Genomic DNA, 13,487 nt, shown 5'->3' with positions numbered 1-13,487 from the left:
ACTTAGCGTGAGATATGATATGGATTTCCTCGAAGAACGAACGTTAGAATGTAGAAGCCGCTACGCGTTTTATGTCGGAACGAAGTTGAAAAGTCGAGGTTAGAGGAACTTTCATGTATCGAGATATGTGAACGCATGCATATGCATGAACGCATTAGAGAGAAAAATGTTACTACTAAAAAGATATTTTTCACGGTTAGGAAATATGGTCCACTTATTTTTTTTTCTGATATATTACTTCTCAAATTAAACAAATTTTTATTTTTCCTTCGTTGAATTATAAAAGTTCTCTCTTAAAAATGTATGAAAGGAAAACATGTGCATATTTGTTAAAAATTAAATATATTTTTAAATAGATATCCCCGAAACATGTGAATTTACATCGTAATTATGTTACATCGGAGCCACTAAATATCCAATGGAACTATACTTGGACAATTAAAGGGATATACTTGTTATAAATGAAAGCTCGTTTAATCGTAACACGAGTTGCAACGACGCATATTTCCACGTCGACGATCTTTGAAACGTTTCCCCGGTAGATGACCGCTAGGAACACGGAAATGGTTGACCCATTCGAAATTGCATTTATGTATCGACTTTCCCTTCCTTCTATACTTTCCAAATGGTACGCAATCCATCCGGACGGTTATGGAATCATGCATTTTCTCTCTCTCTTTTTCTATCTCTCTCTCATTCTCCTTCTCTTCTTCTACATGTGAAAAAATATGATTTCCGTTCACCGGTTAGTTTACACTAACCGGTAGCAATAAAATTCATTCTGTTAGTTGATAAAAAATAAAACAAAAAAAAAAAAAGAAAATAAAAAGAAAAAAAAAGAACAAATTATCATAGAAATCATTATCGTATCTGAAATTCGTATTTAACTTTTTTTTCATTTCTTCTTTCAAGTCAATTTTAGCGAATATTATTGCTGGGAAAACATAGTAAAACGAACGTATAAAATTTGAAAAAAAACAAGCAAGGAAAAAAGTAAAAGAAAAGAAATAAAAAGAAATAAAAGGAAATTTTAATATATAACCATTAAAATTCTATCTTATGTAGAAAATGTCTTCTTCAATTTTATAAATCACGCATGCTTCGCAAATCTCAGTTGCGAAAAGAAACGAGCATGTAGCACGAACGTATGAAATTCTTCTTACTTAACGAAAGCTACATATATATGTACATACATGTACGTCAGATTTCACGTCACTATCTTTTTCTTCGTGAACATCAAACCGCTATCAGAAACACGTTTCGATATGTCAAATGTTATGTGAAAATACAATGTTGGATTTATATTTACTTTCGAAATATTTTTAAAACTCATAATAACTTAAATCTTATTTATAATTCAATTAAGAATTCCTATTTAATATACGAAGGAAAAGAAAAATGTTGAAAGTATGAACGTACGTACGAAAAGGTGGAAAGAGTCGTCGGGTCGGAAAGGAAAAAAAGTGCAATGTCACAGAAAGATATGTGATTTCTGTTCGTGGCAGCTTTGAAAACCGTTCATCACGGTATTAAACAATTTATCCAGAGGAGACTGTAGCATGGCACGTCGCACCACACGTTGCGAACCCGAACAGTTGATTGAAATTTATTACAAATCTTTTTTTTATTTGTTCCTTCGTTTGTTTGTTTGAATGTTTATATGTTTATTTGTTTTGTTTCCTTTTTCATCCATTTTCAACAAAATTCCGTCTATTTCGATCCTTGATTTGTGTTATTCTTCTATATAAAATAAACGACGCAAACGTGATTCTGCATATATCAATTAAAATTTAATAGGCAGTATTATATTCGATATATTTGCTTTTGAATCGATTTAAGCGAACAAACGAACATTCTAATATTTTTTTTTGGACTTTCTTTTCCATTTTTTAACTCAATACAATTGAATTTCGTCAACGAACCAACGAACAATATCACTTGTTCCAATCACTTCTTTTACGATTGGCTTTCTATATTTCTTCTTATCTTTTCTAACCTCCTTCGTCTCTTCGATTCTTTGTCCGTTCGCCGTCGTTTCGTCGTATCAAATATTTGCCCGCAAGGGAACTCACCGAGTACCCACGGCTATGTATCCTAGTGTTCGTTTCATTTTTTCCATTCTCTTAATTTTGTTTAGTTATCAAGAAAAAGAAAAAAAAATGAGAGGAGAAAAGAGAGAAAAAAAGAACGAGTTTTGTGAATCTATAAGAAAATATATCATATGCTGAATACAGTTCAATGATGGATACGTCAATAAGTAAAAAATTTGCAAAAGATGTTCAGAGAGATAGTAAAGAAGTTGGAAATATGGTAACTCCTGTCAAGTTACCATCTTTAGGTAGAAGGAGCGATCTATCAATTGGAATTCAGAACGCTTATATACGAACTTCGTAGGAACGTTTGCTACGATAAAAATTTTCGAGGAAGTTAAAAAATTTTTAGCAATATTTGTTAAGTTCATTCGAAATAGACCAAATGTTTCGAAGAAAACTTTCGAACGTTCGAAGAAAATATTTCAAATCTACAACACAATGTAATTTAATGTCAATCTATGTCAATGAGATAATCAAAATTGAGAAACAAAGATGGAACAAAAAAAAAACAAAACAAACTCAAAAGATATCGTCCTGAATTTAAAAAACCGTACGAATTAGTATGTCACTGTCGTTTTCTCTAAAAGTTTAAGACTCTCGATAGTTCGTAGTGAAGAAGTAAAACTTTCTAAAAAAAACTTTCGATCCCCTCGAAGCCCTTGATTCTTCAGAAAGTATCAGCATTTCCGAAAGGCGTCGTGGATGATCGTGCGAAGAGACGCAGAGCTTCGGGGGATGGGGGTGGGGGTTGTTCGTTTGTCCTGACGATCGGTGATTGAACCGAGAAAAAAAGAAAAAAGAACAAAGAAAAAGAAAAAAAAATAAAGAAAGAAAGAAAGAAAAAAATCCAAAAGAAAAGCTGAACGAACGTGTAAGCGAATAACAGGTCTCTGCACGTTCAATGTATCTAGTTGAATTCGAATTCTTTCTGTCTGCCATGGGATAACAAATTTCGCTATAGTGTTTCAGAGTAAACGTTTAGCCATCAAAATCATAACTATCGTTGGTACGTTTGTAAAGTGAAAGTGACAGAACGTAAACATGTTTTACGGTTTTTCATTTTTATTTATATTACGAATATGGAGTATGTATTGCAGTAAGTATATCCATTTGTGGAAACAGTTGTCCGCTAACGATGCTTAGATTATACCATTTTCATAATGACCGCCGAATTAAAGCAAATTATTTTAAGGTTTTCTCCTTAATGTGGCTATACATTTTAAAGGTATACATACAAAGTAATGATTTTTGAATATAAATATTCTCTCTTATTATTTATGATTTATGCCATAATTTAATATCCAAAATTTTTTCCTAATTTCAAATTGAAAAATAATAATTAGATATTTTGGTTGTACGAATAAAGGTCTCTCAAAACGACTTACGGAATTGATGTAATTAATAAGAGACAATCCACCATCCCAGGGATGCTCAAGCTCACAGGATATATTGGCAGGCCTCAAGGCGTGCGATTGTTCGAGAGTCCTTAAACCCACTGCGAAGACCTGCACACTGTCGTACATTAAAGCTGGCTCCGCCTGGAATGATAAAAACGATTTGATCGATGCGCATCTCTCTTTCGTTTCTATCTCTAAGTCGGATAAAGTGTAATATTGTTTTCTATCGAGGTAATCCTATCGAGGTTTATTTTCGTTTTTATCGGCTTTTTCTCTTTCTTGTTTCTTTTTTTTTTTTTTCTTTTCGATCGCACGAAATTTCAAAAATGTTTTAAAAAATATAATCGATGACTCTTTCGATTGTCTTTATCGAACAAAACATCGATAACAAATGTTATAATCTGTTACTTTTCGAAACAATATCAAAATTCTTAGGTATTGTGATTTTTGCTTTCGATTACTATAATTTTATGGAATCCTTTTCTTTTTCTCTCTCTCATTTCTACCTTTCTCACTTTGGAGTTTCATTGTGCGAACGTCCAACCTGTTTTCCCTTGATTTTCATGCAACCGCTACGGAACGATGAGCAAAAGAAGAAAGTAGAAAAATATGAAAAGCTATAAAAAGCAATGTCGGTAGTCAAGTCTGCATGGAAAAGTACATTACATTCTACGTTGTATCGCGTTCTGTTGGGTTGCATCTGTTTGTGGTACCGGCTGGGCACTTTGCTTTTATGTTCTCGCCGTATTCGAGTTCTCGATTTGATCTTCCACACAATGGTAAAGTGTATACTTCTTCTCTTGTCATCTATTCTTCAACACGTGACCTTTTTCATACTTAAAACTCCTTTTTTATAATTAAAAAAGTCATTAGATAAAAATAAGCGGTGAAATATCGATGATTAAAATTCCGTTGAAATCCCGACTAGGTCCATACATAGCCGATTTTAACACACTTCTGACAGTTTAACTCTGCCTTTCCTTGCCTTGAATTTCTCTCAGTGAGAAATTTAATATACTACTGCGGTAAAGGAACTGTGCACTGCGAATTAATTTTGTATATTCGTTATTTCCGTCATTGTACTGACAAGTTTTCAATTACAGGATTGGTTATACTGGTTATATTCCGTTATTTCGTCTTCGCAAAACTTTGATTAATGGCTGTTAGAGAGTATATCAAAAAAGGACATACACGTTAGGCGAAACAATTACAATATAAAAGAGAAATTAAAACAAAAAAAAAAAAAAAGAAAAAAAAATAAAAGAAAGGAAATAAATAAATAAATACATAAATAAATAAATCAATCAATCAGTCAATCAATGAAAAGAAATTTAAACGAACATAATTGATCGACCTCCGATCATACTGAATAAATAATGGGATGATTGAGAGGCACGAGGATATCGATCCGAATTTCGTCTGATTACATTCGGAGTCTGTTATTGACAGATATTTTCAATGATATCTATGTACGTCTCGATGTTGGCAAGACCTTATTTTCTGTAAAAAAAAAAAAAAAGAAAAAAAAGGAAAAAGAAAAGAAAAATGTTGACACGTGATTACGAGATGTTGAACTTCGTGACTTATATACACTGAACGAATTTAGTTCTCGGCAACGAATGAAAAAGAATAGAGGAAGATTTCCTTTCGTTTGTCTTTCGCAAATACGTCACGTGTTGAGGTAAGCGTAGAGATAAAGCAAAGGGTGCTGGGATTATGTGAGACTCTATACGTGGATTGTCTTCATTGTAAAACGAATGAACAATTAATTGGAGTTGTTAGCTTTATTGCTCTTTTTTTTTTCTTATTCTATATCATTAATTAATAAAAAAGCCGATTGTATGTTATCAAATTATAATTCAAACGACGAGCATAAACGACGAGCATATAATAACGAGCAACGAATAGAAATTTCTGTTAGACTTTGAATAAAATCGTATCAATATAAATGAAAAAGAAAATATGATTCTAATACATGATCTTATATATAGATACATATCTTTAAAAAAGTTACAAAATAAAAGCCGTTATCAGAAAAGTCTTCCAAAAGTTATGATATTTAGTTGTGCTAGTTTAAGTATGTGCACATTATACCAAGTTAATTAGAGCGTGCTTTTAATTGGACCAAGTTTACTATAACATGACAAAGTTTCAACTTTCACGTGTCTCTCACGAACAATTCACGCGAGCCATACGAGTAAAGAGAAAGAGAAATAGAAGGAGGGAGAGAGAGAGAGAGAGAAAGAGAGAGAGAGAGAGAAACTACTTATCGATCGTTGCGTGCATCGGTTAATAATGGATTTTGTCGAATTTTCGAAGAAATATATATGTAGGTAATAGTAACTAGATATGCCAGGTATATAAATACAATATTCATCGAACGAAGTTAAAGATTCGAATAGAATTTCCGTATAGTTATACGTTCGATATGAAAATGAAATAAGTTACTTTATAGTCGAATAATTTTAACGGTTCACTGATAGTTCGACGTTTAGATAAATGAGTAACTTTCCCAAAGACTTTTCGACGAAAGATTGCTGGTCGTCCGATTAACGACTCGCTTAATAATAGCAATTAATTCCTTGGAGATAGTTGCGCACTGTTCGGTAAATTGGACGACTGGTCTATACACGAGGAAGAATCAATGTACACGAGTTCTGAGGATCCCGTTAATTACCTTGCGCTTAGTTTAGTTAGAGAAAGCGCGACGAATGGATACATGGTTAAAGAGAAAGAAAAAGAGAGAGAGAGAGAGAGAGAGAGAGAGAGAGAGAGAAATTTAGGAGACGGTAACACCTTCTCTCACCGCAAATTTTGCGAGAGCAAATAATGGAACAGTTGAAAGTAATAGAAACTTTAAGGAACCCCCGATTCTTCTGTCCCTTTTATTTTTTTCCGATGAGTTCGTTGCCCTTTCTCTTCTTCTCTATTATATAGGGGAAAAAAAAATATAACTCCGAGGTATAACTAGCTTTACGAAAGAGAAATTTACTAGGAACGATGTTTTTGCAGTCCCGAGTCCATCCGGATCGACTTGATGGTAATTAGCATTTAAAGCGAAATGGAAATGCTTCGTGCGAACTCTGTTATATACCTCGAGTTTCTCCTGAACTTATTTCTCACCTTTCTACTTTGTCACTTCTTGTGTTACGTCAAAATACACTATAAGCGTTAATATTGCATTCAGTATTTCTTTATTGTCGACAGGGTTATTTTAACTTCTCGAAAGATAGATTCTGAAAAGCGGCCATAGGTCGAATATTCTAAGAGATTTAAATCGTTCAGTAAATCAAACAGGTAAGAAGCTTTATTAAATAACTCCATTCTATCTCGATCAAAAGACAAACTTCGCGGTAAAAGGAGTTTTCTTCATCGACGAAAAAGAGAAAAGTAGTTTCAAGAACGTTTATCCTATCGATTTGGTAAACCGAGATATGGCCGAAGATTAGGGCAATCGTTTAAATTTTAAAGTTTACTTCTGTCCTATCAATGTCTCGAGCATACTTTGGTTAAATTATTGACGTTTCAAGTGGGTACTCCTTGAAGTCAGATTCAGTACGTGCAAGTAACAGTAAATAATTTCTTTCGAATCTATTGACTTTAAGAAGAGAAAATCGTTCTCTGAGAAATATTATTCGATAAAAAGATAGAAAAAAAAAAAAGAAAAGTAAAAGATATGAGAGATCTTGCAAAAGACCGACCGTCCTTATCGAGGGCTGGTAACAAAAATAAAAAGATTTCAACAAGCGTGATGGACTCATATATCGATGAGACCGCATAATTTATTTATATGTGAGCGGAAAGACAACAGAGGCGTTTTCGAGGACGTACCGCAGAACGTACTGGAAATGACTTTAGTTAGGCAGGCAGCCGTCTCTAGGACGCCTATAGCTACGGACAAATAAAATAATAAAATTGTTGGTACGAGCACGAGATAGTCTGATTTATGGCGCCAACAGCAAAGGTTATCCAGCATGGCGCAGGGAATTCGGTGATTCATTGGTCGCTCGGATTGGATAGGGATGCCTGCTAGAGCGAGTTTGTTCGAAGCTCATCGAGTTCTGTTCTCCGTGAATGCGAAACGTATTCCTTCGTCAAAGAATTCTTCCTTTTCTTTTTCGTAATTTAGAACGATAATTAAATCTTATTCTGGTTTGCGAAAATTCCACGGGCGTATTCCTTCTCGCTTTTCTTGAGAAATTTCTGTTGAGAAAAAAACAAGAGAAAAAGAAAGAGAGAGAAAGAAAGAGAGAGAGAGAGAGAGAGAGAGAGAGAGGGAGAGAGAGAGAGAGAGAGACAAGAAGAGGTTTCGAATTTCGAAAGACAAGAAGAGGTTTCATCGAGTATGCGATTGTAACGAGTTTCCCCATATATTTTCCTTCCTTTTCTTCTTTTGATCTTTTTCTTTCAGGATTAGAGATCACAGTCTTTCCTTAATCGTCTACATTTCTTTTCAAGGCTCATAGAAAAACAGATAAGCTATGCTTATCTCGCACGCGCATCGCTAAAGATGCCTTTCTTTATCATTTCTATTTCTTTCTTCTCTCTCTCTCTCTCTCTCTCTCTCTCTCTCTCTCTCTCTCTCTTTCTCTCTCTCTCTCTCTTTTACTCTCGACTTAACTTTTTTTTTTCCGTTTTCTCGGTAATGCAACGACGTTGATTGCGAGTGAACTTCTTGCGAGACGCTTTGGTATCGTTAAGTTAAAACGGTCGCTTAGCTTAGTTCGTCTTACGATAGAACGACGAAGGAAAAAGTCGGAGCTTGATAGAACTTACAAGAAGAAAGTAGTGTGCGTGAAACGCCCATGGGGACTGAATTCCCGGACAACGCCATGATTTCGTATCGTACTCGAAGGAATCGTTGGTACAAGCAATCGTCTACTTTCATTCAACATTCTCTAGTTTTTATTTCAAAGAAGGATCGCTTCCGTTGACGTAATTAATCCTTGAAAAGTTTAACACGTCGATTAGGATCGTTATTTGCTCGAAACGAAAACGAAAATAATAAAACGAGCATTATTATTTCTACTTCGTTTTCTGCCAGAATAAATATAATCATTTAAAAGAAAAAGACAAAGAGAGTTAAACAGGCAGACAAACAAATAAACAGAGAGAGAGAGAGAGAGAGAGAGAGAGAGAGAGAGAGAGAGAGAGAGAGAGAGAGAGAGAGAGAGAGAGAGAGAGAGAGAAGGAAACCTTAATGAGTCTAATAATGTGAAAAGATAGAACTGTCACGTTCATTTAACTAAATAAGTAAAACTAATAATAGCAAGTAACTTAGTTTACTTACTTTTAACTATGCATGCGTTTTCATATATAAAGAAAGGACAGAGGAGTAGGAGTCGAAAGACAAAAGAATCGAAAATGATGTTATTCTTGATATTCTCATGCTTTTATCATTTTTTCAAGAGAAAAATATACAGTTTCGTTTCATACTCTCTCTCTCACTCTCTCTCTCTCTCTTTTTCTATCTATCTCTATCTTCCTCTATTTACTTTCTAATCCTTCATATTTTTGCTTTTTTTATTATGGAAACATTCGTTAGACTTTAAGCGCCTTCGTTCATATTACTCTTCGCAAACACATTTTCCATCCTAATGCGAACTCCGCATCATTCCTCTTTACGAAGTCGCGTACCTTTGTAAACTTTTTACTTCATTTTAGGGTATCAAGCGCGACATATAAAATATTAGTGCTACGATTACTGTGCTAGTTGATACAAATAATAAACGTGGGAGTAGATTTCTCTACACTTTTCGCAAGTTTTATAGCTTATCATAACTATGACTTCAGCGATACTTTTTAATGGAAACTATTTCAGTCGAGATATTCTAAACTATATAAAGAATGAATTTAAAATGACATCGTTATATATACATTATATAATAATGTATATAATAGATAGAGAGTCGACTTTTAATGATTTTATTTTCTCGATAATTAGTAACGATTTTGTCGTCCAGAAAATGTTGGCTCTCATCCTTCATCTAGAATATCCTTTTCAATCTTTAATCATGTTTCTTAAAGAAGTTTATGGCAATTGACTTGGCTCGAGTTCTATTAATTCAATTTCTTTCCGCAAAGTCGATGATTTCTCTACAACCAATACAGAATTTCTACAATAATTACGTTCTCTCACTTCTTCGGAATAACGTAATAGAATCGTCATAAAGTACGTACTATGAATCAAATATATGTATTTGATATTAATCAAATATATGTATTGTATATATTATAGGTATATATATAGAGTATATACACCTATCGTAAATATCGTCAATGTTCGAACATGTTAGTATACTTTTAATAAATGCTATGAAATTGATTAGATCTCTCATGCGTACATATGTTCGATAATTTCAAACTATGAAGATACTTAGTTTCGGAGGAAACGACTGGTTAACCAACCAGTCGATTGAATGTTGAAATTATGAAGGTAGGTACGATGGTGATTCGAAACGATCGAGGAATTCAAAAATAAATGACTATATTCGTCCATTACTTGGTTTTCACGGATATGAAACGGGAGCATGGCGAAACTAAAAGAGTCCGTGGTTGAGCTAAACTCGATTTATGCAATTACGTGCGATGAATTTTCCTCCACAACGAGGGATCTGTAATAAGAACGTAGGACCGAAATATCTTATGTAATATTTGTTTACATATATATATATATATATATATATATATATATATATATATATACACATGTATGTGTGTATGTGCGTGTATGCGTGTGCGTGTGCGTGTGCGTGTGTGTGTGTATATGTATGATATAATATAGATATGAAAGTGCGTGACTATCAGAAAAAAAAGGAAAGAAAAAAAAATTGAGATCGTATAATGTGCTCATCGTACGTGAATCATAATATAACTATACAAGCTTTCATCCAATTTCTATGCAGATTAGAACGTTTCGAGAAAAACCACTTCCAAAAATTGTCCAACCTTCTACCTACGATCTTATAATCACGTAAGAATGAAAAAGAAAGTTATAACACGATGTATATGTATAATCATGTGTTATAATATATATATATATAGATATATATATATATATATATATATATATATATATATTTTTCGTATTTGATTTCATATAGAATAGAAATAAAAAGAATATGAAATTGATTGACAGAACATTGAAAATCCAATTACTCGCGTGGAATGATAGAAAATTAATTTTTGAAAGCACGTCAATATGAAGAAGAAAAAAAGAAGCGAATCAAATCTTTCGTTGAAAATATAAATCTTCAGCGTTTTTATTTTCGAAGTAATCCCGTCTTTTTTTCTTTATTCGCGATGTAAAAAAAAATATTGCTTTTAAAAAATATACATTTCGTTCAGTCTTGTCGTTTCTTTTCAATTGACATTTCCATGACGACAGAATAAGTGTCATTTATGAGGCTCGAAAGTTTCTATCTTGTAAAAAATTTCTGATAATTCAAATAAGATGATATTATCTCGGAAGCGCTATCGAGGCGGCTATTGCTATTGCCGTCACGACCGTCGTCGCTTCGGGCAACCTTTATTGTTATTATTATTATTATTATTTTGTCATAGCCTCCAATCTCCTTTCCCTTTTTCTTCTTTTTCTTTTTTTCTAAGAGATACTATGGAGTTTGTTGAGAAATCCAACAGAACTGTTTACACGTACATATATCGTTGGCGTACAAAATGGTACACGAGAGAAAAGGAAACAAAATATCTTTACTTTTTAAAGAAACAAAAGTGAGTTTCCTCATTCGTTCATACTTATGTCATTACTGCTTAGATACATAAAATAAATACGTCCTATTTTGAAAATAGATCGTGAAAGGTCGAGCGATCATCCTATGCGAGAAGCATCGCATACGTACGATAAGAGATCGAATACACTACTCACCTGAATAACTTTTGACTTATTCAGAATCGTATTTCCGGCTGGCTGATACCGTTCCATATCCCTGAGGATGCCTCGCACCCCTACGTCATCGGCGTCGACCAAACGGAAGGCAGTGATATTGACGAAATTGTACTTGAAATCCTCGAGGTCGAAAGTCTCGATATCCTTACACATGGAAAAAAAAGCCCAAAAAAAGAGTGAAAAAGAAAAGAAAAAAAAATGTAAACCTTGGTACATGACTTTCGCATTACGTCTTCTTGATACTTCACGTTAATACTTACGAAAGTCGTGAAGAGGTAGTGATATTTGTAGTCGTTCATCTGCAGCTGCAATATCTGTAAAGAATTTTCGAATGAATAAGTTAGAAAGGGATAGAGGGCAAAGTGCGGGGGCGGGAGGGGAGGGGGCAGAGAAAAATGAGAAACGTTTAAATCGACAAAGCGTTTCCATCTTACCGTTCGTAAAAAGTGATGCATGTGATCCGGTCTCGTATCTACGATGAGATTTCGAATTTCCTTGCTTTTCATCTCGGACAAGACTTGCCTGTATGAGTCGGGATCGGCCTGTCTGAGATGAACCTCCATCTCGCAAGATTTTGGTGATCTCACGAGTTCCCGTAACTTCACCAACCCTGAAATACGTCGAGCCGTCGATCGATATTTTCTCTGACAATTTTTTTTTATTTTTTTTTTTTATTTTTATCAATTTTCTTTTTTTTCTTATACATATATCTCCTTAAGGCATATCGGTAGTTAACGAGAGTTGAGGGAAACCCATCGAAAACTCGGACCAATGAATTATTATCATCAAACTAATAAAATCTCTTAGAAAAGCTTTTACGCGAGGCTTCTAATATGTCCTTCGAAAATAGCAATTTCCTTTTCGGTTCGTATAACACTCGTGGACAAAGAGATTTCTCTGTACCGTTGCGTGCACGAAAGCGCAATAACTTTACATAGGTAAAATATTGAAGTTTCGAGGTTTCCTACGGTGAGAAATAGAAAGGGATGGATAGAGACATAGAGAGACAAAGAGAGAGAGAGAGAGAGAGAGAGAGAAAGAAAGACAGAGAGAGAGAGAGAGAGAAAGAGGAAGAGAGAGAGAGAGAGAGAGAGAGAGAGAGAGAGAGAGAAAGAGAGAGAGAGAGAGAAGAGAGAGAGAGAGAGAGAGAGAGAGAGAGAGAGAGAGTTGAGAAATTTATGCACAAACTCACCTAACCTGCAGCACATTCATAACGAAATATTTTACATGGGTCTTATAGGACAATTTTAAAAGGATGGCTTCAGAAAAGATTAGGATAAAAAGAGATCGAGAATAGAAAGAGGAAAACTAAACAGAAAGAGACGAGGGAAGAAGCGGTCTTTCAGTAATTGGTCATCTATTATTAGCTCGTTCAATTTAATAGGACCGAAACCCGTGAATTGCGCTACCCAATGAAATCAATACTTTGCAGTGCCTAAGTAATCAAGGTATCATCTCAACTTGCGGGTCTTCCTAGGTTCGAGTTCGTTCCCATCCAAGTTCCCGCGAGAATCTCGTTTCTCTCTCTCTCTCTCTCTCTCTCTCTCTCTCTCTCTCTCTCTCATGTCTCCCTAGTCGTTTCCAGGACGGAAGTCGATCCTGGATAACTCGACTCATGGCAAGTCTCCCTTTCATCTACTTTCTCTCTCACTCTCTCTCTCTTTCTCTTTCTCTCTCATTCTCTCTCTCTTTCTCTCTCTATCTCTCTCTCTTTACCCTCGTTTCTAGGTGCCCTTTCCACTCGCAAACATCGAAGGATCGCGCGCGACATCGAATACGATCTCTTCTGCTTCTCCCGGTGGGCAAGAACATCCGAAGTCAAGCTAATCTTTCAAGGTAAACGTCGACGGCACAAACGAAACCCTGATGGATCTTCGAAATCCGCTCGAAAGCGTATTACCTATCTACGTCTACAACTGCATCTCTATTTCCCTTTTTCGTTGTATCCACATATCGATATCGACGCAGCAACTTTCTCATCTAAGACCCCTCGATATTTTTATTTCAGATAAATAAGTATTTCATTTTATAAACTTCTCATACACGATCGTTATTTATTCTTGATGGGTGAAAAGGAAAAAAAAGAAGAAG

General features: G+C 34.6%; 1 protein-coding gene across 7 annotated transcripts in view; it reads right to left on the bottom strand.

The window, feature by feature from the left end:
- Positions 1 to 13,487, bottom strand: part of LOC124426538 (glutamate receptor ionotropic, kainate 2-like) — a 74,285-nt gene that overhangs the window by 25,101 nt on the left and 35,697 nt on the right. For all 7 annotated transcript variants that reach the window (XM_046968313.1, XM_046968314.1, XM_046968315.1 and 4 more), the window contains exons 5-8: positions 11,831 to 12,006; positions 11,657 to 11,710; positions 11,376 to 11,540; positions 3,479 to 3,631 (exon numbers count right to left, since the gene is read on the bottom strand). In XM_046968313.1, coding sequence (XP_046824269.1) covers positions 3,479 to 3,631; positions 11,376 to 11,540; positions 11,657 to 11,710; positions 11,831 to 12,006 — 548 coding nt within the window. The remainder of the gene's footprint in view (positions 1 to 3,478; positions 3,632 to 11,375; positions 11,541 to 11,656; positions 11,711 to 11,830; positions 12,007 to 13,487) is intronic.

Source organism: Vespa crabro, chromosome 9 (assembly GCF_910589235.1).
Source record: "Vespa crabro chromosome 9, iyVesCrab1.2, whole genome shotgun sequence".
Taxonomy (NCBI): domain Eukaryota; kingdom Metazoa; phylum Arthropoda; class Insecta; order Hymenoptera; family Vespidae; genus Vespa; species Vespa crabro.
Note: the sequence above shows the minus strand (reverse complement) of the source record. Positions and strands in the feature narration are given on the sequence as shown.